This window comes from Melanerpes formicivorus, unplaced genomic scaffold (genome assembly GCF_026170545.1).
Source record: "Melanerpes formicivorus ecotype bairdi unplaced genomic scaffold, bMelFor1.0.p_v2 SCAF_73, whole genome shotgun sequence".
In the NCBI taxonomy this organism is placed as follows: domain Eukaryota; kingdom Metazoa; phylum Chordata; class Aves; order Piciformes; family Picidae; genus Melanerpes; species Melanerpes formicivorus.
Genome location: NW_027142425.1, coordinates 110,601 through 134,473, shown reverse-complemented (window position 1 = coordinate 134,473; position 23,873 = coordinate 110,601). Strand labels below are relative to the sequence as shown.

The 23,873-nt window shown below is 52.3% G+C and overlaps 1 protein-coding gene across 1 annotated transcript in view; it reads right to left on the bottom strand.

The window, feature by feature from the left end:
• Positions 1-23,873, bottom strand: part of LOC137453887 (WD repeat-containing protein 44-like) — a 47,324-nt gene that overhangs the window by 5,469 nt on the left and 17,982 nt on the right. The window contains exons 4-17 of the mRNA XM_068163563.1: positions 21,627-22,245; positions 20,791-20,921; positions 20,592-20,684; positions 16,803-16,939; positions 14,850-14,933; positions 13,859-13,965; positions 9,951-10,102; positions 8,600-8,738; positions 8,438-8,502; positions 8,180-8,293; positions 5,304-5,426; positions 3,599-3,790; positions 3,336-3,437; positions 842-957 (exon numbers count right to left, since the gene is read on the bottom strand). Of these exons, the coding sequence (XP_068019664.1) occupies positions 842-957; positions 3,336-3,437; positions 3,599-3,790; positions 5,304-5,426; positions 8,180-8,293; positions 8,438-8,502; positions 8,600-8,738; positions 9,951-10,102; positions 13,859-13,965; positions 14,850-14,933; positions 16,803-16,939; positions 20,592-20,684; positions 20,791-20,921; positions 21,627-22,245 (2,174 nt within the window). The remainder of the gene's footprint in view (positions 1-841; positions 958-3,335; positions 3,438-3,598; positions 3,791-5,303; positions 5,427-8,179; positions 8,294-8,437; positions 8,503-8,599; positions 8,739-9,950; positions 10,103-13,858; positions 13,966-14,849; positions 14,934-16,802; positions 16,940-20,591; positions 20,685-20,790; positions 20,922-21,626; positions 22,246-23,873) is intronic.

Genomic DNA, 23,873 nt, shown 5'->3' with positions numbered 1-23,873 from the left:
AGCTGGACTTGGAGCCACTGAGCACCACCCTCTGGATGTGGCCATCCAGCCAGTCCCTGACCCACTGAACATCCACCCAGCAAATCCACATCTCTCCAAGCTGGCCAGCAGGATGTGGTGGGGACAGTGTCAAAGGCCTAGGAGCAGTCCAGACAGATCACATCTAGAGGCTGTCCCTTATCCACTGCCATAGTCATTTTATCATAGAAGGCCACAGGGTTAGTCAAGCAGGACCTGCCCCTAGCAAAGCCATGCTGGCTGTCCTGAATCACCTTCCTGTCCTCAGCATGACATCTAGGAGGGTCAGTTCCATGATCTTCCCAGATACAGAGATGAGGCAGTTCCCAGGGTACCCCCTTCTACCCTTGTTAACAATGGCTGTGATGTTTCCTTTCTTCCAGTCTCCAGGGACTGCACCTGACTGCCAGGACTTCTCAAATATTATGGAGAGTGGCCTGGCAACTACATCAGCCACTTCCTTCAGGACTCTGGGATGTCTGTAACTCTGTATACCTTAGACAGACATTAGTATTGGTTTGGCTCTTTCACTGAATCCATTTTTATTTCAACCTGTGAGGGTCCTCTCTCCTTTTCCTGATGCCCCTTCTCTGCAGAGGAGGCATCACCAGGTGACAGAGCAGCTGCTGGAGTTCAGTCCCCAGATGTGGGCTAAACACAGGCAGCAGAACCTTTATTTCCCTTGGTGCTGTGAGCCAAGTGACAACTGAGTGGCTCATCCTCATGCCAAGGCACACAGATGATTCAAACAAGAGCGAGCCCCTGGGCTACAGCCACAGCACCTCCCAAACCCAACCATGCCACTGGGACCAGGCTATCTTACCTAAAGCTGGCTTTGATTTGGCTGCTGCTGTTGACATAACCTTTGTATTTCATAGATAAAGAGAGATCTCTGAGGTCATACAGCCTGATTCTGGAATCATTGGATGTCACTAGTATCTAAAAAGGAAACAAACAAGAGTTTAGGAGTGGAAGCCATTAGCATGCCCAAGAAGGAGCACCAGAGCCAGTCAGAACTCCAGTTGAGTTTTAAAAGTTATACAGACCAAGGAGAGCCCCAAAGAAGCAGAACAAGATTTGTAACAGTGACATTTTCCTCTCTTTGTCTTCTGTCAGACAGAACCCAGCTTCAGTGTCTAGAAGATCCTGACTGGTGTGAAGCAGAACAGCTGCTCCTTACTGCACTGGAATGTGGCCTCAGAGCACTCATCAGTCTGCAGAGGGTATTGTGGAGCACAGTGCACAATAATGGAGCTATTCTAGTGAGGGGAATGTCTGTCTCCAATCTCAGGGGTTGGAGAGAGGTGGGGGAGGTCTCTTCTCCCTACTAAGAAATGATAGGATGAGAGGAACTGGCCTCAAGTTGCCCCAGGGGAGGTTTAGGCTGGATATTAGAAGAAAATTCTTGAGCAAAAGGGTTCTGAAAGCCAGGCTGCCCAGGGAGGTGGCTGAATCCCCATCCCTGGAAGTGTTTCAAAGAGGCAAAGATGTGGTGTTGAGGGCCATGGTTTAGCAGCAGCCTTGGCAGAACTAGAGAATGGTTGGACTGGATGCTCTGAAAGGGCTTTTCCAACCCAAATGATTCTGTGATTGCCTCAGTCAGGAAGTGCTGCCCGGAGGCTGTTAGCTGCTATATAAACAACCTGGGCTCTCCTTGGCTGAGGTGAGTCTGCTTCTTTTCCACTTATTCCAGACATCTGAAATGAACCAGAGCAGAGCAGTCTACGAAAAGGCTGTCAGAAGGCCTAAGAACACTCAGCTGAGCAGCCCTGTCATGGTGCCTTGGAAGTGGAGTAACCTGGAGGTGAGCAGTAAGCCTCCAAGTGACACCAGGAAGAGCACAGCAGAGTAGCACTCAATTCCTGACCTCTGCTCACCTGGTCATTTGAGCAACAAGACTGGGACAGCTCTCAGGACACCTTCACCACCAGAATACAGAACTCCCTCTTTGCTTTCCAAAAAGTTCCTGAAACCATGCTAGGTTTTCTCACCTCTCCTAAGATGCCAACACAGCATATGCTGCAAACCCAAAGGCACCATTGATTTCTGAAGCTTCTGCAGGTCTTTGGCATTTCTGTGCCATTGGTAAGGGTACAACAGAGGTGGTAGCAGCTGGTGATCTGCTCTGCTAAAGCCAGCTGCTGACCCTACAGCATCCATGAACCTTTATGGACAAATGACAGCTTCAGATTATCAGCTTAACATTCAACAGCATGTTCTTTGCTGGATGAGAATGGGAGCATTTCACACAACCACAAGAATGGCAGAGGTTGGATGAGACCTCCAGAGATCACCCAGTTCAACGCCGCTGCCAGAGCAGGGTCACCCAGGGACACATTCCAGGAAGGTTTTGAAGATCTGCAGAGGAGGAGACTCCACAGCCCTTCTGGGCAGCCTGCTCCAGGGCTCCAACACCCTCACAGTGCCCCTTGTCCTATCAGGGGGTATCACTGAGCAGAGCCTGGCTCCATCCTGACAGCCACCCTGCAGATATTTGTAGATACAGATCAGATCCCCTCTCAGCCTCTCATTAGACAGATATTCCAGTCTCTTCAGCATCCTTGTAACTTATATTGGACTCCCCCCTGTAATTCCCTGTGCCTCTTGAACTGGGCAGCCCAGAAGGGGACACAGAACTCCAGATGTGGTCTAACTAGGGCTGAGTGGAAGGGAAGGAGAACCTCCCTCGACCTGCTGGCTACACTCTTCTTAATGCACCCCAGGATCCCATTGGTCTTCTTGGCCACCAGGGCCAATTGCTGTCTCAAAACTAGACTTGGTTGCTCAAGACCTCATCCAGCCTAGGCCTGAACACCTGGAGGGCGTGCCCACAACCTCCCTGGGCAGCCTGTGCCAGAGTCTCCCCAGCCTCACACTGAAGAAGTTCTCCCTCAGCTCCACTCTAACCCTGCTCTGCCTCAGCTCCAAACCCTTCCCCCTTGGCCTGGCTCCAGGCCCCCTCACCAAAAGTCTCTCTGCAGCTTCCTGCAGGATCTCTTCAGGTATTGGAAGGCAGCTCTGAGGTCCCCCTTAATGGTTTTTAAGATCCTTGATTATTTTTAACGTCCTTAATGATCTTTAAGGTCCCTTCCAACCCAAACCATTCTCTGACCAGTAAGCATTTCTCCACCCTCCCATTAATCAGAGCATTAGGTCAGGAAATTGCCTAGTTCCCCACTACTCAGCACTGGATTAATCTAACCCAGGAAAGAGCAGAGCTCATTTTTTACTTCAGTCTAAGTCAGTGACTACAAACAAGACTGAACACAAGCATTAGGTAGAAGTATCAGAGCCAAAGCTACACTTAAAGACAGTACCTTGTTCTCTCCAGGCAGGGGTTCAATGCCAGTAATTTTCCTTCCAACTCTATTCCTGCCCCTGGTGGAACGCACGTGGATTTGGGTGTGGTACTTGAGGTGCTGAAAAGACATTCGAAACACATCCTGATTTGAAAGGACCATAGGGAAAAAATTCCTCTGGCTTCACCTCCTGAGAGATTTGTTTCTTGCTCTTTCCCAAAGCAGAGCTTTGCAGCCTGGCTGAGCCGCGGGCCGAGGCCGGAGCCCGCGGCGGTGCTCACCTCGGTGTCATAGAAGATGCAGCGCCCGTCGTAGGTGCCGATCACGGCGTACTTCCCGTTCTGGCAGAAGTTGGCTGCTGTGATCAGCTTTGTCTGCCCATCCACCTCGTTCCATAGGGCCACCTTTTTGTCAGGAATATTCCAGAGTCGCAGCTTCCCATCCAGGGAGCCACTCAAGAAGTACCTGTCGTCCTGCAGGCAGACACCGCGTCAGTGTGCCGGGGAGGCCTGGGCTCCAGGCCAGGAGAAAGCTCTTCCCAGCAAGAGAGATTGGCCCTTGGGATGTGCTGCCCAGGGAGGTGGTGGAGTCACCATCCCTGGAGGTGTTCAAAAAAGGACTGAATGTGGCACTTGGAGCCACGGTTTAGTTGTCAGGAGGTGTTAGGTAATAGGTTGGACTTGATGAGCTCTGAGGTCTTTTCCAACCTGGCTAATTCTGTGAATCATGGCTTGGTCTCACAGCATCCCAGGATGTTAGGGGTTGGAAGGGACCTCCAAAGATAAAGTTCAAACCTCCTGCAAGAGCAGGAGCAGAGAATCCAGCACAGGTCCCACAGGAACACATCCAGACAGGGCTGGGAAGGCTCCAGAGAAGGAGACTCCACAACCTCTCTGGGCAGCCTGCTCCAGGGCTCTGTGAGCCTCACAGTGCAGAAGTTCCTCCTGCTGTTGAGGCGGAACCTCCTGTGCTGCAGTTTCCATCCCCTACCCCTTGGCCTATCCCAAGGTGCAGCTGAGCAGAGCCTGTCCCCTCCCTCTTGAACCCCAGCCCTCAGCTATTGAAAGACTTCTCCTCTCCAGACTGAACACCCCCTGGGCTCTCAGCCTCTCCTCCCCAGGCAGTGCTGCAGTCCCTTCAGCATCCTTGGAGCCCTCCCTTGGACTCTCTCCAGCAGATCCCTGTCCCTCCTGAGCTGGGGAGCCCAAAACTGGATGAAATATTCCAGGTGTGGCCTCACCAGGGCAGAGCAGAGGGGTGGAGAATCTCCTTAAAACCTCCCCCACCACATCTCCTCTCCAGAACCTCCCGAACACGAGGACAGTTCATTTCAATAGTTAAGAATGCTAAAAAGACCGAGTTAAAATTACAGCACAAGGACCTGGAGCTGCTGGAGAGGCTTCAGAGGAGGCCACAAAGATGAGCAGAGGCTGCAGAACCTCCCCTGTGGGGCCAGGCTGGGAGAGTTGGGGCTGTGCAGCCTGGAGAAGAGAAGGCTCCAGGCAGACCTCAGAGCAGACTGCCAGGACCTGAAGGGCTCCAGGAGAGCTGGGGAGGGACTTGTGACAAGGGCTGGGAGTGCCAGGCTGAGGAACAATGGCTTTGAGCTGGGAGAGGAGAGATTAAGGTTGGAGATTTAGGAGGAAGTTTTGCACAATGACAGCAGTGAAATACTGGAACAGGCTGCCCAGGGAGATGGTGGAGGCTCCATTCCTGGAAACATTCCATGTCAAACTTGATGTGGTCCTAAGCAATCTAAGTTGGAGGTGTCCCTGCTGCCTGCAGAGGGGTTGGACAAGATGACCTTTGAGGGTCCTCTCCAACCCAATGCATTTGGTGAGTCTGTGACCAGGGGTTCCAGCAGGGAGGTTTCTGCAGTGCACAAACTCTCTCATGCAATTATATTTCTCCAATTGAAAATAAAGGGGAAGAATTGCTCTGATTTCCAGCTCTGCCTCTCCAGAAGAAGAGGCTGCTGACACTTACCCGTGGATGGAAGGCTATAGCAGTGACAAAGTCAATGTGCTGGAAACAGCAAAGACATTCTCTTCTTGATATGTGCCATAATCTGACAGTTTTGTCCATGGAAGAAGAAAGCAAGAAGTAATTCTGTGAAGCAAAACAATCCCATGATTATTAACAGACAACAGTAACAGAAAACACAGACACTGTTTGGTAAAGCCTTAACCATGTTCTTCATTGCCATGAGATTCAACAGTTGAAACCTTCAGCTCAATTCTTTTATTGAACTTGATTGGTGCTTTTCATACAACTGATGCTCAGTTACAGAAAGATTTCTGGAAGAATCCCAGAGAAAGTAAATACTTGGAAAGTGTGGCCATCAGATGGAGAGCCTCTCTGCTCTGGTGAGACCTCACCCAGAGTACTGCATCTTGTGTTGAGGGCCCCCCAGAGAAGGACATGCACCTGATGGAGAGAATCCAGAGGAGGGCCAAGAAGATCATCAGGGAGCTGGAGAACCTCTGCTATAGGGACAGGCTGAGGGATTTGGGGCTGATTTGGAGAAGAGAAGGCTCAGGGAAGACCTTAAAGCAGCCTTCCAGTACCCAAAGGGGGTCTACATGAAGGCTGCAGAGAGACTGAACCAAAGGCCTGCAGGGACAGGACCAGGGGCAATGGTTTGAAATGAGAGCAGAGCAGATTGAGGTTGAATGTGAGGAACAAGTTTTTAACAGAGAGGGTGGTTGAGCACTGGAACAGGTTGCCCAAGGAGACATTCCAGGTCAGGCTGGAGAGGGCTCTGAGCAACCTGCTCCAGTGGAGGATGTCCCTGCTGAGTGCAGGGGGTTGGGCTGGATGAGCTTTGGAGGTCTCTTCCAGCCCAACACATTCTGTGATCCTATGAAAGTAATGAACTATTCAAGGAAGAAACAGCAGAACAAGCTTTGATCAAGGGGCAACTTTTACTGCACCTGACCTGCTGGACCTAGGTGGGGTGAATTTATCTTGAAAGAGGGCTCTAGCACTGGAGTTGGCAGGGCTCATTGGGAGGGCTTTAAACTAGGTCTGAAGGGGGTGGGTGAGGAAACCAGTCTCTCTGGAGAGGAGAGAGTGGGACATAAATTAGGGTTAACTGAGAAATCAGCAGCCCAGCTGAAGTGCAGGTACACCAATGCACACAGTATGGGTAACAGTCAAGAGGAACTGGAAGTCTTGGTCCACCAGGAAAACTCTGATGCAATTACCAGTGCAGAAACATGGTGGGACAATTCACATGATGGAGCACTGCACTGGGGGGTTACAGGCTCTGCAGGAGAGACAGGTGAGGGAGAAGAGGAGGAGGGGTGGCTCTGTGCATTAGGGAATCACTAGATGCCACAGAACTTGAGGTTGAGGATGAAAGGGTTGAGAGCCTGTGGGTTAAAATCGGAGGGCAGCCTAACAAATCTGACATCCTGGTTGGAGTCTGTTACAGACCACCCAACCAGGAGGAGGAAGCAGATGAAATATTCTATAAGCAATTGGAGGCTGTCTCGAGATCATCAGATCTTGTCCTTGCAGGTGATTTTAATCTGCCTGATATCTGCTGGCAACTTAATTCAGCAGGGAGGAGGCAGTCCAGAAGGTTCCTGGAGCACCTGGAGGGCTGCTTCCTGACACAGCTGTTAAGCGAGCCTCCCAGGGGACAGGCTCTGCTTGACCTGCTGTTCTGCAATAGAGAAGGGCTGGTGGGAGAGGTGATGGTGGGAGGCTGTCTAGGGTGCAGCCACCATGAGCTAGTGGAGTTATCAAAATGCAGGGAGATAGGGAGGAGCACTAACCTTGGACTAGCCTCACCTTGGACTGCCGGAGGGCAAACTTCAGCCTGTTTAAGAAACTTATTTGGAGAGTCCCCTGGGTAGCAGCCCTCAAGAACTCCTTGAGTCCTGTATCCAGTTCTGGGCCCCTCAGTTAGGAAAGATGTTGAGATGCTGGAAGGTGTCCAGAGAAGGGCAACAAAGCTGGGGAGGGGTCTGGAGCACAGCCCTGGGAGGAGAGGCTGAGGGAGCTGGGGCTGCTTAGCCTGGAGAAGAGGAGGCTCAAGGGCAGACCTTCTTGCTCTCTCCAACTCCCTGAAGGGAGGTTGTAGCCAGGTGGGGGGTGGTCTCTTCTGCCAGGCAGCCAGCCCCAGAACAGGAGGACACAGTCTCAAGCTGTGCCAGGGGTGGTTTAGGTTGGAGGTGAGGAGAAAGTTCTTCCCAGCAAGAGAGATTGGCCATTGGAATGTGCTGCCCAGGGAGGTGGTGGAGTCACCATCCCTGGAGGTGTTCAAAAGAGGCTTGGATGAGGCACTTGGAGCCATGGTTTAGTTGTCAGGAAGTACTGGGTGACAGGTTGGACTTGATGATCTTTGAGGTCTTTTCCAACCTTATTGATTCTATGATTCTAAGCTTCAGAGAAGGGGTGAGGATCTCTCCTGCTTCACATCCATCAGCCAGAGTGTTCTTTAAATTACAGCTGTGCTTGCAAGTGGAGAGTGAAGTGCAGCAGCTGCATGTGAAACATTTTGCAAGGTACTTCCCTGAGGTTTAGATCTCTGTCCACATTCAGCAGCTCTGCATCAGTACACTTGGCATAGCCAAGGATCATGAAGACAAGAAAAGGGGGAACCTTAAACCAGAAATGATAGAGCTCAGTGGCAATTCCTCCTCTCTGCAGAATTTAACTGCACAGCTGCAATGGCTCCCAGCTGGGGGTAATCTGGGTCAGGTTGCCTTTTGCTCTGCCTTCTTTCATGATTTTTTTAAAGACAGATTTTCATTTGACAAGTCCAAGAAATTCATCCACAGAACTGATACTGTGAAAGGCAGAACCCACTGACAGCCCAGGAAAGCTGCCTGGCCTGTAGGAAGGAGCCTTACTTTAGACCAAGACAGATCAAGCAGGTCTGCTGTGTGCCCTTTGTACTTGCAGAAGGGTCTCTGACGGAAGGGAGTGTTTTTATCATCGGGGTCCTCATCAACTCCGCTGCAGATCTGCCAGGGAAGGACACAGAGAAGACAAATGCTGGCTGGGGAAGCTAACAAACATCATCACTGCTCACAGAAGAAGGGCCAGGGCCAGTAAGAACTGGTACTAGCAGTGCCCCACTCCTCCCCACCAGCACACAGTGAGCTTACCCCTGCATCGGTGTCAGACTTGGAAGAGTTCAGACTCTCTTGAGAGGGGGAGGGAGAGACACGGCCTAGAAAAGAGGCAGAACCACCACAGTCAGCTCTCTGCTCCCAAAGAGCTACAACTTCAGGAGCTTTCGAGCTCCAGGCAGATGCAGATCAAGATACCTTCTGTGTTGTACTTCATTCTCATGTTATTGAAGTAGTCAAAAGCATTCTTTAAGACCCAGATTCTGACCACATTGTCCTGGCCTGCAGAGGCGAGCAAGCGACCACAGTGAGAAAACTTCATTGTCCAAACAGCGCCCTGGCAAAATGCAGAGAGCAGAGTTGAGGTTACAGAAAGGACCTTCACCCCAAAAAACCTTCCTGCAATGTCAACTCACAAGACTGAGGATGTATACACAACACCACAGCTCAAGTAAAAGGTAGATTGAAACAAGGAAAAGCAATCCTAGATTCACAGAATGGGTTGGGTTGGAAGGGACCTTAAAGCTCATCCAGCTCCAGCCCCCTGCCATGGGCAGGGACCCCTCCCATCAGCACAGGCTGCTCAAGGCCTCATCCAGCCTGGCCTTCAACACCTCCAGGCAGGAGGCAGCCACAGCCTCCCTGGGCAGCCTGTGCCAGAGTCTCCCCAGCCTCACTCTCAACAATTTCTTCCTCATCTCCAGGCTCAATCTCTCCTCTCCCAGCTCAAAGCCATTGTTCCTCATCCTGGCACTCCCAGCCCTTGTCACACGTCCCTCCCCAGCTCTCCTGGAGCCCTTCAGGTCCTGGCAGGCTGCTCTGAGGTCTCCCTGGAGCCTTCTCTTCTCCAGGCTGCACAGCCCCAACTCTCCCAGCCCGTCCTCATAGGGGAAGCTCTCCAGCCCTCTGATCATCTTCTGGACCCTCTCCAGCAGCTCCAAGTCCCTCCTATGCTGGGGGCACCGGGACTGGAGGCAGTGATGCAGGTAGTTTCTCACCATCTCTTCAGTCACTGAACTGATTGCTGTAGGTTATTATCCTTAGCCCAAGGCTTAATGATGGGAAGCTGTTGTCTCAGTTTTTGACTGCAGGAACCAAGAAACCAATACCTCCCAATACCAAAGCTCTTCAAGGGAAGCTCTGTTCCAGCCTTTGAGAACCCTTTCAGGGAAGAAGTCTCTTATAATACTCAGTCAAACCTCACCTGGTACAATCTGAGGCCATTTCCTCTTCCCCTATCACTTGTTACTAGGGAGAAGAGACCAGCACCCACCTGGCTCCAACCTGCTTTCAGGGAATTGGACAGAAGAAGGTGGTCTCTCCCTCAGCCTCCTCTTCTTCCCTGAGTATCTACAGAGTTCTGAGTTTATTTTCAATGAAGATTTGACCAGACCAGCCAAAGTTTCATTTCTGCCCAGAATATTATTCTCTAGAGTGAAACTGCTCCTCAGGAAGAATAAAATCTGACAGCAATTTCTGGAGGAGACAAAAAGCTGAATCTGAGGCTGAAGAAATGCAGCAAAACCCACAGCTGCAATTTCAGACCTACCATATGCTCTCCACTGAGATCCTGAACAACTTTGATCTGTTCAAAATCATAAGGTCCCTTGAAGCCATGTGCTGCTTTGAATTTCACTGGTCTTGTGTATGGCATCCCCTCATCATCACTGGAAGAGGGATCATCCTGATCTGTATGGAAGACTAAAACAAAATTCAGTAGTGTGAATCACAGCTCACATTTCATCACTCACTGAAAACATCTGACCATACTTGCTGAAAGCAGATCAGTCCTGAATCAGCAAATTTTCACAGGAAATGTTAAGATCTTAAAGCAAAGCAAGATGGTTGTCACATCAAGGTCTAAAAACATATTCACAGATTTCATTAGGTTGGAAGAGATCCTCAAAGGGCATCTTGTTCAAGCCCCCAGAAGGCAGCAGGAACATCTCCAGCTGGAGCAGGTTGCTCATGGCCACATCAAGTCTGATCCTGAATGTGTCCAGGGATGGAGCTTCAAGCACCTCCCTGGGCAGCCTGTGCCAGTGTCTCACCACCCTCCCTGTGCAGAGCTTCCTCCTGATGGCCAACCTACCTCTGCCCTGCTCCACTTTCAAACCCTTGTCCCTTGTCCTATCAGTATCACTAAAGTTGGAAGACCTCATGATTAGAGTAGGGAGGACACTACTGCCCACTGCAGGCTTGAACTCACGACCTCACAGACAGTTTTCCATCCCACAGCTCCTTCTGAACAGTCCCTCCCCAGCTGCCTGCAGCTCCCCTGCAGATAGTGAACTGCAGCTCTGAGGTCTCCCTGGAGCCTTCTCTTCTGCAGGTTGAGCAGCCCCAACTCCCTCAGCCTGTGCCCATAGCAGAGGTGCTCCAGCAAGCCTTGTGGCCTCCTCTGGACTCTCTCCTTCAGGTCCAGGTCCTTCCTGTGTTGAAGCCTCCACAGCTGGACACAGCCCTGCAGGTGAGGTCTCCCCAGAGCAGAGCAGAGGGGCAGGATCCTCTCTCCAGCTCTGGCCACACTGCTTTGGATGCAGCCCAGGCTGCCCTTGGCCTTCTGTGCTGCCAGTGCCCAGTGCTGGCTCCTGCCCAGCTTCTCCCCCACCAGTACCCCCATGGCCTTCTCTGCAGGGCTGCTCTTAATCTCACCACCCCCAGCATGGGTTGGTTTCAAGGATTGCCCTGCCCCATGTTCAGGACTTGGCACTTTGCCTTATTTGACCTCCTGAGGTTCTCCTCAGCCACCTCTGCAGCCTGTCCAGGTCCCTCTGGATGGCTCCACCCAGTCCTTCAGTCTTATCAACTGCACCACTCAGCTTGGTGCCATCTACAAACTGTCTGAGAGTACCTCAGTATCACCATCCACATCTCTGGTGAAAGCACTGAACAGCACTGGTTCCAGTAGAGGCCCTTCCATCTACACTAAGTTTAGGCTGCAGTGAGTCCAAAGACTGAAGACTCAAACCAAGAGCTGCTGTCCATTGCTGTCCTGCCCTTTCCTTTGCACTGGGTCTAACATTTAGCACATCCTGCCCTAAGTGCTTTCTATCACTTTAATGTGTGCTGATAATCATCACATTGCTTTCTCCTGCCCAAACACCCTGAAGTGGCCTCATGATCTGCACATGAAGAAAGGCAAAAGAGCTGGAGCAAACAGCCACTGGCAACTCAAGATGCCGAAGTGCAGAGGCTCTGTGGCAGTGTCAGATCTCTGAAACAACACTGATGAAAGACAAAGAGGAGAACTCACCTGTAGATGGGAAATCATTGAACAGGAGCTGAAGCTAAATGATAATGAGTCCAGCCAACATGGATTCAGGAAGGGCAGATCCTGCCTCTCCAACCTGATCTCTTTCTATGATCAGGTGACTGCCTGGTGGATGTGGGGCAGGCTGTGGATGTGGTCTGCCTGGACTGCAGCAAGGCCTTTGACACTGTCCCCCACAGCAAACTGCTGGCTAAGCTGTCAGCCCGTGGATTGGACCATTACACTCTGTGCTGGGTTAGGAACTGGCTGGAGGCTGAGCCCAGAGAGTGGTGGTGAATGGTGCCACAGCCAGCTGGCAGCCAGGCACCAGTGGTGTGCCCCAGGGATCAGTGCTGGGCCCTGTCCTCTTCAACATATTCATTGATGATCTGGATGAGGGCATTGAGTCAGTCATCAGCAAGTTTGCAGATGACACCAAGTTAGGGGCAGATGTTAGTCAGTTAGAGGGTGGAAAGGCTCTGCAGAGGGACCTTGACCGACTGGACAGATGGGCAGAGGCCAACAGGATGGCATTCAACAAGTCCAAGTGCCAGGGGCTGCACTTTGGCCACAGCAACCCCAGGCAGAGCTACAGGCTGGGGTCAGAGTGGCTGAGAGCTGCCAAACAGAGAGGGACCTGGGGGTGCTGATTGACAGCCACCTGAATATGAGCCAACAGTGTGCCCAGGTGGCCAAGAAGGCCAAGGGCATCCTGGCCTGCATCAGGAATAGTGTGGCCAGCAGGAGCAGGGAAGTCATTGTGCCCTGTGCTCAGCACTGGTTAGGCCACACCTTGAGTCCTGTGTCCAGTTCTGGGCCCCTCAGTTTAAGAAGGACATTGAGAGACTTGAAGGTGTCCAGAGAAGGGCAACAAGGCTGGGGAGAGGCCTTGAGCACAGCCCTGTGAGGAGAGGCTGAGGGAGCTGGGGTTGCTTAGCCTGGAGAAGAGGAGGCTCAGGGGAGACCTCATTGCCCTCTACAACTACCTGAAGAGAGGTTGTAGCCAGGAAGGGGTTGGCCTCTTCTCCCAGGCAACCAGCACCAGAACAAGAGGACACAGTCTCAAGCTGCGCCAGGGGAGGTTCAGACTCGAGGTGAGGAGGAAGTTCTTCACCGAGCGAGTCATTCGTCATTGGAATGTGCTGCCCAGGGAGGTGGTTGAGTCATCGACCCTGGAGGTGTTCAAGAGGAGATTGGATGTGGCACTTGGTGCCATGGTCTGGTCATGGGGTCTGTGTTGATAGGTTGGACTCGATGATCCTCGAGGTCCTTTCCAACCTAAGCGATACTGTGAGACTGTGATACTGTGAGACTGTGATAATTTGAATGGTGGCACTGGTTTTCAGAAAAGACAACCACAGCATGTTAGGGGTTGGAAGGGACCTTGAAAGATCATTGACTCCAACCCCCCTGCCAGAGCAGGGTCACCCAGGGCAGAGCACATGAACACCTCCAGACAGGGCTTGAAAGTCTACAGAGAAGGAAACCCCACAACCTCTCTGGGCAGCCTGCTCCAGGGCTCAGCACCCTCACAGGGACAAAGGTTTCCCTTCTGTTCCCATGCCCCCAGTGCCCCTTGTTGCTGTCCTTGGACATTCCAGGGCAGAGCCTGGCTCCAGCCCTGCACATCTTTATCCCCAGCCATGAGGTCACTCAGGCTCCTCTGCTCCAAGCCCCAGCTCCCTCAGCTGTCCTCACAGGGAGATGTTGCACTGCCTGCAGCAGCTCTGTGCTGGACTCTCTCCAGCAGTTCCCTGAGCTCCTTCTTGACCTGAGGGGCCAAGAACTGGACACAATATTCCAGATGTGGCCTCAGCAGGGCAGAGCAGTGGGGGAGGAGTACCTCTCTGAACCTACTCACCACAGTCCTTCTAATCCACCCCAGGTGCCTGTAGAGAACCCCACTTCTACCTTTGATGGAATAACCTTCCAAAAATGCTCACCTTCTGATATCCAGACAACTCCCTATCAGGACAACAAAGCTTAGAGCTGGGAAGGTCTCTCAACTACTGCTTTACAAGAATCGATCCTCATACCCCCTGGATCTCACAAAGCCTACACCAAGCTGCAAGCATCAACAGCACAGTGGGAGAATCCAGCAGTGTAGGGCTGGCTTGGATTTCTGGCAAATTGAAGATAAAGGAGGTACTGCAGTAACAACAAAAGCAAGACAAAGCAGCTGAGCTCAGCTGGGTGTCCCTCACCTTCATCCCGGACGCTCTTCACCTTGTTGACAGCGCGCTCACCGTACTCTTCCGCCAGGTGCTTCGCTCGCTTCACAGACTTCCCAAGGAACTTTTTTAGCTGGGTCCTGAAAAAGCAAGGGAGCTTTTCCAACGCTGAACACTGGGGAACTCTCATTTCTTACTACTGTGCATCGATACAAGTGGTTTGCAGAGCTCTTTACTGCTTCTTGAAGTCAGCACTTAATTTGCCTGCAGGCATGTATCATCAGAGAATGGTTTGGGTTGGAGGGGACCTCAAAGACCATACAGTTCCAGCCCCCTGCCATGGGCAGGGACCCCTCCCACCAGCACAGGCTGCTCAAGGCCTCATCCAGCCTGGTCCTGAACACCTCCAGGCAGGAGGCAGCCACAGCCTCCCTGGGCAGCCTGTGCCAGAGTCTCCCCAGCCTCACTCTCAACAATTTCTTCCTCATCTCCACTCTCAGTCTCTCCTCTCCCAGCTCAAAGCCATTGTTCCTCAGCCTGGCACTCCCAGCCCTTGTCACAAGTCCCTCCCCAGCTCTCCTGGAGCCCTTCAGGTCCTGGAAGATTGCTCTGAGGTCTCCCTGGAGAAGGCTCCCTGGAGACTTATCTTCTTCAGGCGGAACAGCCCCGACTCCTTCAGCCTGTCCCCATGGCACAGATTTTCCAGCCCTCTGATCATCTCTGTGGCCTCCTCAGGAACCTCTCCAGCAGCTCCAGATCATTCTTGTGCTGGGGGCCTCAGAACTGGAGGCAGTGCTGCAGGTGGGGTCTGAGGGGAGCAGAGCAGGGGGGCAGAATCCCCTCCCTGTGCTGCTGCTCAGCCTGCTTTGGGTGTAGCCCAGTTCAGCTGCAGAGCAACAGCCTCGTGCAAATTCAGGCTTCACTTGTACTTAGAAAGGGAACTTGTTCAGAGGTCAGAAGGGCAGCTCCAGCTTAGGAAAACCAAACCTGCCTGTTCTTTGCAGAGTATGAAACAGCATCTTACGTTTTTTGTTTCAGCCTCCCTCCATCAGTGTCAGTTTGCTGTGCCTGCATTTTGTCTTCGTCGTCAGACTGCGCCGCGTCGTTGCTGGGACATGCAGAAGGGAGTGGTTAGCACAGACCACAGTGGAGCTCAACTCACTGCACACCAGGGAAGCAGGAGCTGCACTTTAGGAGCAACCTCTATTTCTGCATGTAACACACTGGAAAAACATGGCTATGGCACCAAGCAATGAAAGAGATATTTCAGTTCTTGGGCACCATGATACTGAAACTGCTCCCAGTGTCTGGGCACCAGATTCATTACTCTGACAAACCACAGAATGGCTCAGGGTGGAAGGGACCTCAGAGATCATCTACTCCACCCCCCTGCCATGGGCAGGCCCAGGTTGCCCAAGGCCTCTTCCAGCTTGCCCTTAAATACCTCCAGGCAGGGGGCATCCACAACCACTCTGGGCAACCTGTTCCAGAGCCTCACCACCCTCACTTCTTCCTCAGCTCCAGTCTAACCCTGCTCTCCCTCAGCATCAAACCATTCCCCCTTGGCCTGTCTCTAGACACCCTCAGGAAAAGTCTCTCTGCAGCTTTCCTGGAGGATCCCTTCAGGCTGCTCTGCAGTCCCCATGGAGTCTTCTCTTCCCCCACTTTAAGCTCATTGTGAGGCTTTGCAAGACAAAAGCAGACCAAATACATTACAGGACCAGGAACATGTCACCTTGTCCTCATACCTTGCTTTCCACAGATCAAATTAAATAACAGCATTTCATTCTGAAACAGAATTTTGCTTTCAATGCCAACAGAACAATGCAGAGCATGTCCCCATGTCTGCTGTATCAACCCACCCCACTGACAAGCCTTCCTGAGCATTAAGGAACTGGTTTTTCCTAGCCACGCTGACAAACAGATTCAGTTTTAAGAGAGCTTTAGACATTTCTCTGGTTTAAGTGCAGGGAAACCTCAGCTGTACTGATGGCAACGTGTCTTCAGAGGAGCAGTCTACTGAATCAGACACTGATACAGCTACTGGCTTGTTGAGTAACTTCATAGCATCATTGAATGGTCCAGGCTGGAAGGGACCTCCAAAGATCATCCAGTCTGACCTCCTCACAGTCAGCAGGGACATCCTCAACTAGACCAGGCTGCCCAGGGCCTCGTTGAGCCTCACCTTGAATATCTGATGTGTCAGCCCTCAGAATTCAGCATGAGCCAGCTATCAGAGCTGAGCTATTACATTCATTTCCCACTCAGCTGTTGTGGAGAAAAGTAGCAGAGGGTTCAGTTTGTGGGGAAATGTAGAAATATTCACTTCCAAGTGGTATCTATTGTCTGAGATACTTTCAGAGCAGAGCTCTGGCTTGTTGGGAAGAGACCCAAAGGAGGGTTTGTGTGCTTGAAGGCTTGCCTGTTTTTCCTCAGTCACTCCTCTGGGTCTACAAAAAGACACTCTGAACCTCCACAGCTTTGTCTGACTTACACGCTTGAACTCTCAGAGCTCCACAACTACTCCTTCCAGGCCAGAGCTGCTTTTGAAGGGCACAGTTTTTAAATGGCTTATCATTTGTGTATGGGGAAGGTGGAGATAGAAGACTCTCTCTTCCCTGTAGCTGATGTGTGTGCATGTCTCTAATGACCTGAGTTCCCACAACACAGAGCTGGCTTTTTATGGCCCTGTCACTACTTCTCTCCTGCCTCTCAGCTCTTTTCCAGAGGCGGCTGAGAGTTAAAACTCACTTGAACACAAAGAGAGAGAGGACAAGATGGCATTCTCCTGCAACAAAGGCAGCTAACTTAATTCCCAGTTAACTTAAAAATGTTCAGCTACCAGCCCAGTTCACAGACAACTGGGAAGCAGACAGATGGATTGGGACTCTCCTTACCTACATAAGAGCAGCCTCCATGTGTGTGAAAGCCAGGAGAGCAAGGGGCTCAAAGAGCTGAAAGCTCTCAGCGTTCATACCTGACATATTCTTTAGTCCTCCTCATGATATGCAGGGTCAGGGGATTAATCCCCGTGGGCAGCTTCTCTTCTGCCAAGCTCAGGGGGATTTCTTCACCTGTGTCAAGGTTTTTGATCATGACACTTGCTAGAATTTCCTGTGGAAAAAAAGAAGATGTGAAATCCAAATTACTCCATTGGTCTCCAAAGCTCAGAGCAAAACAGAACTCCCCTGGTCTTCTGTAGCTCACTACAGGTTCATTTTACAAAGACCCAGTTTAAGCTGACATTGCCTTCAGCACGCTGGCGCACCAACCACCCACGCAGAGGGACAGCTGCACCTCCTCACAAGCTTCACTTTCATAAACCAGAAATGCAGCTGTAGAGACATCAGCCACTGCCTGACACTGTCCATGCTACCATCAAACATGCTATGTGATGCTGGGTGCTGCACTTGGGTCACAATCACCCCATGGAGGCTCCAGGCTTGGGGCAGGGTGGCTGGAAACTGCCCAGCAGAGAAAGACCTGGGGGTACTGATTGGCACGCAATGGAACCAGGAGCCAGTGTGTGCCCAGGTGGCCAAGAAGGCCACCAGCATCCTGGCCTGGATCAGCAATAGTGTGGTGAGCAGGACCTCTAATGGGCACTAGTGAGTCCTGGGCTCAATTCTGGGTCCCTCTTTCCAAGGAGGACATTGAGGGGCTGAAGCAGGTCCACAGAAGGGCAAGAGAGCTGGGAAAGGGTTGGGGGGGAGCAGCTGAGGGAACTGGGGTTGGTTAGTCTGGAGAAGAGGAGGCTGAGGAGAGACCTCTCTACAAATCTCTGGAAGAAGGTTGCAGTGAAGTGGGGGTTGGTCTCTTCTACCTAGTAGGTGATAGGATGAGAGGAAATGGCCTGAAATTGTGCCAGGGGAGGGTTAGGTTGGAGTTGAGGAAAAAGGTCTTTGATGCAAGAGCAGTGAGGGATTGGCACAGGCTGCCCAGGGAGGTGGTAAAGGGATTTAGAAGTCAGCTAGATGTAGTGCTTAGGGAGTGGTTTAGTCAAGGACTTGGCAGAGTAAGGCTAATGACTGGACTTGAAGATCTTAAAGGTGTTTCCCAGTCTAGGTAATTCTGGGATGCACACACACTGAAGCCTTCCCCTTTCAGCTGTACTCACAGTTGTAGCCCAAGACAACTTTTACGTAGAGAAAAAGCATTTAGAGGTCACTGGTAGTACAGAAAGGGAAAGGGATTTTTCAGCATTCATAAACATGAAGAGCTGCCAGCAACAGTGAGAAAAGCTGCAAGTGATCAATAAAAATGAGAGCTGGCAGCACCCAGGCAACATCATCAGGGATAACAGAAGCTACTAATGGGAGAAAGTACTTTTTAATACCAGGAAATTTATTCTCTTAGTGGCTCCTCCCCCTTTCAGATGCATGACAAAGCACCAAGGTTGCTGGAATTCCCTCACACTGATGTCTTGCCATGTGTTTGCACAGCTAGAAACACCAACTGATACCATCAGAGCTCCCACTTGCAAAGGCCAATCCCACACATGACTGCGGGACCAGAGTGCTCAGGTGGACAAAGCCAGCCTGCCACTACTGCTATTTGTATCCCTTGTCACAGAAGGTAGTGGAGCACAAGAAGTGACTGTGAACAACCCCATGGCCCAGTATAGGTTGGGGGCTGACCTGTTAGGAGAGCAAGCATAGGGGAAAGGCACGTGGGGGTGCACAGAAGGATGACCATGAGCCAGCAATGTGCCCTTGCGGCCAAGGTGGCCAAGGGCTTCCTGGGGTGGGTTGGAAGGGCTGTGGTCAGTAGGTCAGAGAGGTTCTCCTGCTCCTCTACTCTGCCCTGCTGAGGCCACAGCTGGAACATTGTGTCCACCTCTGGGCCCTTCAGGTCAAGAAGGAGCTCAGGGAACTGCTTGAGAGAGTACAGCACAGAGCCACAGAGATGCTGCAGATAGAGGAACATCTCCAGGCTGGAGCTTGGAGCAGAGGAGCCTGAGGGCTGCCCTCATGGCTGGGGATAAAGATGTGCAGGGCTGGAGCCAGGCTCTGCTCTGAGTTGTCCAAGGACAGCACAAGGGGCACTGGGGGCAAACAGGAGCAGAGCAGGTGCCAGGGGAACAAGAGGGAAACCTTTGTCCCTGTGAAGCTGCTGAGCCCTGGAGCAGGCTGCCCAGAGAGGCTGTGGAGTCTCCTGCTCTGGAGCCTTTCCAAACCCACCTGGATGTGTTCTGTGTGCCCAGCCCTGGGTGACCCTGCTGTGGCAGAGGGGTTGGAATGGATGACCTTCAGTGATCCCTTCCAAGCCTTAACATTCTGTGACTACTCCAATTCATCCAACAGACTGGAAAAGGGGAAACATTGCCCCCATCTTCAAAAAGGGTAAGCAGGAGGAACCAGGGAACTCCAGGCCAGGCAGTCTCACCTCTGTGCCTGGAAAGATCATGGAGCAGATCCTCCTGGAGGCACTGCTGGCTCAGAAGAATAGTGAAGAGGTGAATGGGAACAGTCAGCATGGCTTTGCCAAGGGCAAGTGCTGCCTGACCAACCTGGTGGCCTTCTCTGAACAGGTGACAACATCAATAGCTGAGGGGAGAGCAGCTGCTGTTGTTTGCCTGGGCCTGAGCACAGCCTTCGACACTGCCCCGCACCATATCCTGGTCTCCAGGCTGGTGACACATGGGTGTGATGGGTGACCACTAGATGGATAAGGAACTGGCTTGATGGCTGCACCCAAAGAGTGGCTGTCCATGGCTCCATGTCCCGGTGGAGGCCAGGGACAAGCGGAGTCCCTCAGGGATCAGTCCTGGGACCTGTCTTGTTCAACATCTCTGTGGGTGCCATGGACAGTGGCATTGAGTGCACCCTCAGCAAGGTTGCTGATGACACCAAGCTGTGTGGTGCAGCAGACAGGCTGGAGGGAAGGGATCCATCCAGAGGGAGCTGGACAGGCTGGAGAGGTGGGCACAAGCCAACCTCATGAGGTTCAACAAGAGCAAGGGCAGGGTCCTGCAGCTGGGTCGAGGCAATCCCAGGCTCAAATCCAGGCTGGGCAGGGACTGGCTGGAAAGCAGCCCTGAGGAGAGAGACTTGGGGGTGCTGGGGGAGGAGAAGCTCACCAGGAGCTCTCAGTGTGCACTTGCAGCCCAGAAAGCCAATCAGATCCTGGGCTGCATCAGGAGAAGTGTGGCCAGCAGGTCGAGGGAGGTGATCCTCCCCCTCTACTCAGCTCTGGGGAGACCCCACCTGGAGTACTGCCTCCAGTTCTGGAGCCCCTATTACAAGAGGGATGTGGAGGTGCTGGAAGGTGTCCAGAGAAGGGCCAGGAGGATGATCAGAGGGCTGGAGCACCTCTCCTATGAGGACAGACTGAAGGAGTTGGGGCTGTTCAGTCTGCAGAAGAGAAGGCTCCCAGGTGACCTAATTGTGGCCTTCCAGGATCTGAAGGGGGCTACAGGAAGGCTGGGGAGGGACTGCTCAGGATCTCAGGGAGTGATAGGACTAGGGGGAATGGAATGAAGCTGGAGGTGGGGAGATTCAGGCTGGAGGTGAGGAGGAAGTTCTTCCCCATGAGAGTGGTGAAGCCCTGGAATGGGTTGTGCAGGGAGGTGGTCGAGGCCCTGTCCCTGGAGGTGTTTAAGCCCAGGCTGGATGAGGCTGTGGCCAGGCTGATCTAGTGTGGGGTGTCCCTGCCCATGGCAGGGGGGTTGGAACTAGATGATCCTTGTGGTCCCTTCCAACCCTGAATGAAACTATGAAACTATAATCAAGTACCAGATTGCATTATGATGTACAGACCACCATACCTCATCTGTGAGCTCTCTTCCAGAATTAGACCTGGGTCTTTGTGGTCCAAGTACTTCATTTGTTGTTTGGCCATCAGCTGCCTTCCCATTTTCCTGAGAACATGCAGTCAGAGCACATCATCAGGACATTACTGCTGCTGAGACACTAAGCAATACAAAAAAAGTTCCAGCTCTTGGACTTGTAACCACTCCCCAGTACCTGTGCAGTGACCACTTTCTCTCCGCTGGTGGCACTGGCCAAATCCAAAGAAGGCTGAGAATCTTTGGCCATGGCTTCTGTCACCGTATTTGGAGTTAAAAAAACACCAGCTGGGAAGCTCTCTCGAGAAACTGAAAAGAGATCTGTATTAGAAAGGAGATCATAGCCCTTGCCACAGGCTGTGGATTGCTGGAATTCTAGTATCAGGGCTGCAGACCCTCCCCTGTGGGGCCAGGCTGGGAGAGTTGGGGCTGTGCGGCCTGGAGAAGAGAAGGCTCCAGGCAGACCTCAGAGCAGCCTGCCAGGACCTGAAGGGCTCCAGGAGAGCTGGGGAGGGACTTGTGACAAGGGCTGGGAGTGCCAGGATGAGGGAAAATGGCTTTGAGCTGGGAAAGGGGATATTGAGACTGGAGACGAGGAAGGAATTGTTGAGAGTGAGGCTGGGGAGACTCTGGCACAGGCTGCCCAGGGAGGCTGTGGCTGCCTCCTGCCTGGAGATGTTGAAGGCCAGGCTGGATGAGGCCTTGAGCAGCCTGTGCTGGTGGGAGGGGTCCCTGCCCATGGCAGGGGGCTGGAGCTGGATGAGCTTTAAGCTCCATTCCAATCCAAACCATGATTCTATGCTTCTATGCAATGAATATTCTCAGACCTGGTCCCAGCCCAGTGTAACAGATTCCAATCATAAGTCAATTTACACAGAACAGAAACTTCTGCAGGTCATCCCCTGCCCTCCAACTGCTCTGCAGCATTGTATGACTCATTGAATGACTCTTCCCTCAAAACACAGAAGTAGCAACCAAGTTGTTAGCTGAACCCATCCACAGCAGAATCCTTACCTTCTAAGCCAGGTTTCTGCACTTCACCCTCCAGCTCGCTCCTCTTCTTGCGGGGCGGGGGAGCCGGCCGGGCGGGGGGCGGCGGCCTTGGCGGAGGAACGTTTGCTGGAGGTGGTGGTCGTGCTGGGACAGGTTTCTTGGTGCTAGCAACTATATCAGGCTCTACAGTAAGCTGCCTTGGTGGCTTTGCTGGAGGTATCTCTTCTGTTGTGGAAAGGTCTTTGGTAGGTAAGTCTGAAGCCATTTGTTCTAAAGCGTTTGCCTCTTTTTTGTCTGTTCCATCCTCACTTTTTGATGCTGCCTCCTGTACTTCAGTTCCAGCTGCTTTATGCTCAGCTGAATTTGTTACTTTTGTTAGTTCATCAGTTTCCTGTTGCTCAGAAGTCAACAGAAGCTTCCCTGAGTCCAATTCAGCATCCTCACAGGCAGGTTTTCCAGGATCTTCCTGCACTGGTACTTTAGCAGCTAAAACTTCTGGGATAGGACTAACAATACCTGCTCCCGAAACCAAATCCTCTGCATCTGCAGCTGGACCAGTCAGTTCTGCTCCTCTAGAAGCCAGAGAGTCACCATCCAGCTCTTGAGCCTTCTGGCTTTCTTCTATAATACTGTCAATGATCTTAAAGAGAGAAAACCATTCTCTGTTAATCACCACATCCTTCTAGGGCACACTTAGCAGTCAGTCCATGCAACACCCACAACAGCTCTTCCACTTAAGAGCTGCTTTGGATGCACAAGGAGCTTGGTTTAAAAAGTCTGGAGACTAGACCCTAGGTTCAGAAACAGGCACATCAGGAAAACAAACCCAAGTGGCTAATTTCCATTCCTCTTCAATATACTTTGAAAGAAAATTTAGGAAGCAAAAGCTGTTCACTCTCCAGAGCTCTCATGCACCCTAGGTTGGGCAAACCTCAACATCAACCCAGGCTGGGGGGAGAGAGATTGAGAGCAGCCCTGCAGAGAAGGCCTTGGGGGTGCTGGTGGGGGAGAAGCTGGACAGGAGCCAGCACTGGGCACTGGCAGCACAGAAGGCCAAGGGCAGCCTGGGCTGCATCCAAGAGTGGAGAGAGAGGATCCTGCCCCTCTGCTCTGGGGAGACCTCACCTGCAGGGCTGTGTCCAGCTGTGGAGGCTTCAATACAGGAAGGACCTGGACCTGATGGAGAGGGTCCAGAGGAGGCCACAAGGCTAACTGGAGGGCTGGAGCACCTCTCCTGGGGGGACAGGCTGAGGGAGTTGGGGCTGCTCAGCCTGCAGAAGAGAAGGCTCCAGGGAGACCTCAGAGCTGCAGTTCACTATCTGCAGGGGAGCTGCAGGCAGCTGGGGAGGGACTGTTCAGAAGGGGCTGTGGGGATAGGATAAGGGACAAGGGTTTGAAAGTGGAGCAGGGCAGAGGTAGGTTGGACATCAGGAGGAAGCTCTGCACAGGGAGGGTGGTGAGACACTGGCACAGGCTGCCCAGGGAGGTGCTTGAGGCTCCACCCCAGACACATTCAGGATTTTAGGAGCAGATGTTGGTCAGTTAGAGGACAGAAGGGCTCTGCAGAGGGACCTTGACCGACTGGACAGATGGGCAGAGGCCAACAGGATGGCATTCAACAAGTCCAAGTGCCAGGGGCTGCACTTTGGCCACAACAACCCCATGCAGAGCTACAGGCTGGGGTCAGAGTGGCTGAGAGCTGCCAAACAGAGAGGGACCTGGGGGTGCTGATTGACAGCTGCCTAAACATGAGCCAGCAGTGTGCCCAGGGGGCCAAGAAGGCCAAGGGCATCCTGGCCTGCATCAGGAATAGTGTGGCCAGCAGGAGCAGGGAAGTCATTGTGTCCTGTGCTCAGCACTGGTTAGGCCACACCTTGAGTCCTGTGTCCAGTTCTGGGCCCCTCAGTTTAAGAAGGACATTGAGAGACTTGAAGGTGTCCAGAGAAGGGCAACAAGGCTGGGGAGAGGCCTTGAGCACAGCCCTGTGAGGAGAGGCTGAGGGAGCTGGGGTTGCTTAGCCTGGAGAAGAGGAGGCTCAGGGGTGACCTCATTGCCCTCTACAGCTACCTGAAGGGAGGTTGTAGCCAGGTGGGGGTTGGTCTCTTCTCCCAGGCAACCAGCACCAGAACAAGAGGACACAGTCTCAAGCTGTGCCAGGGGAGGTTTAGGCTGGAGGTGAGGAGAAAGTTCTTCACTGAGAGAGTCATTGGTCATTGGGATGTGCTGCCCAGGGAGGTGGTGGAGTCCCCATCCCTGGAGGTGTTCAAG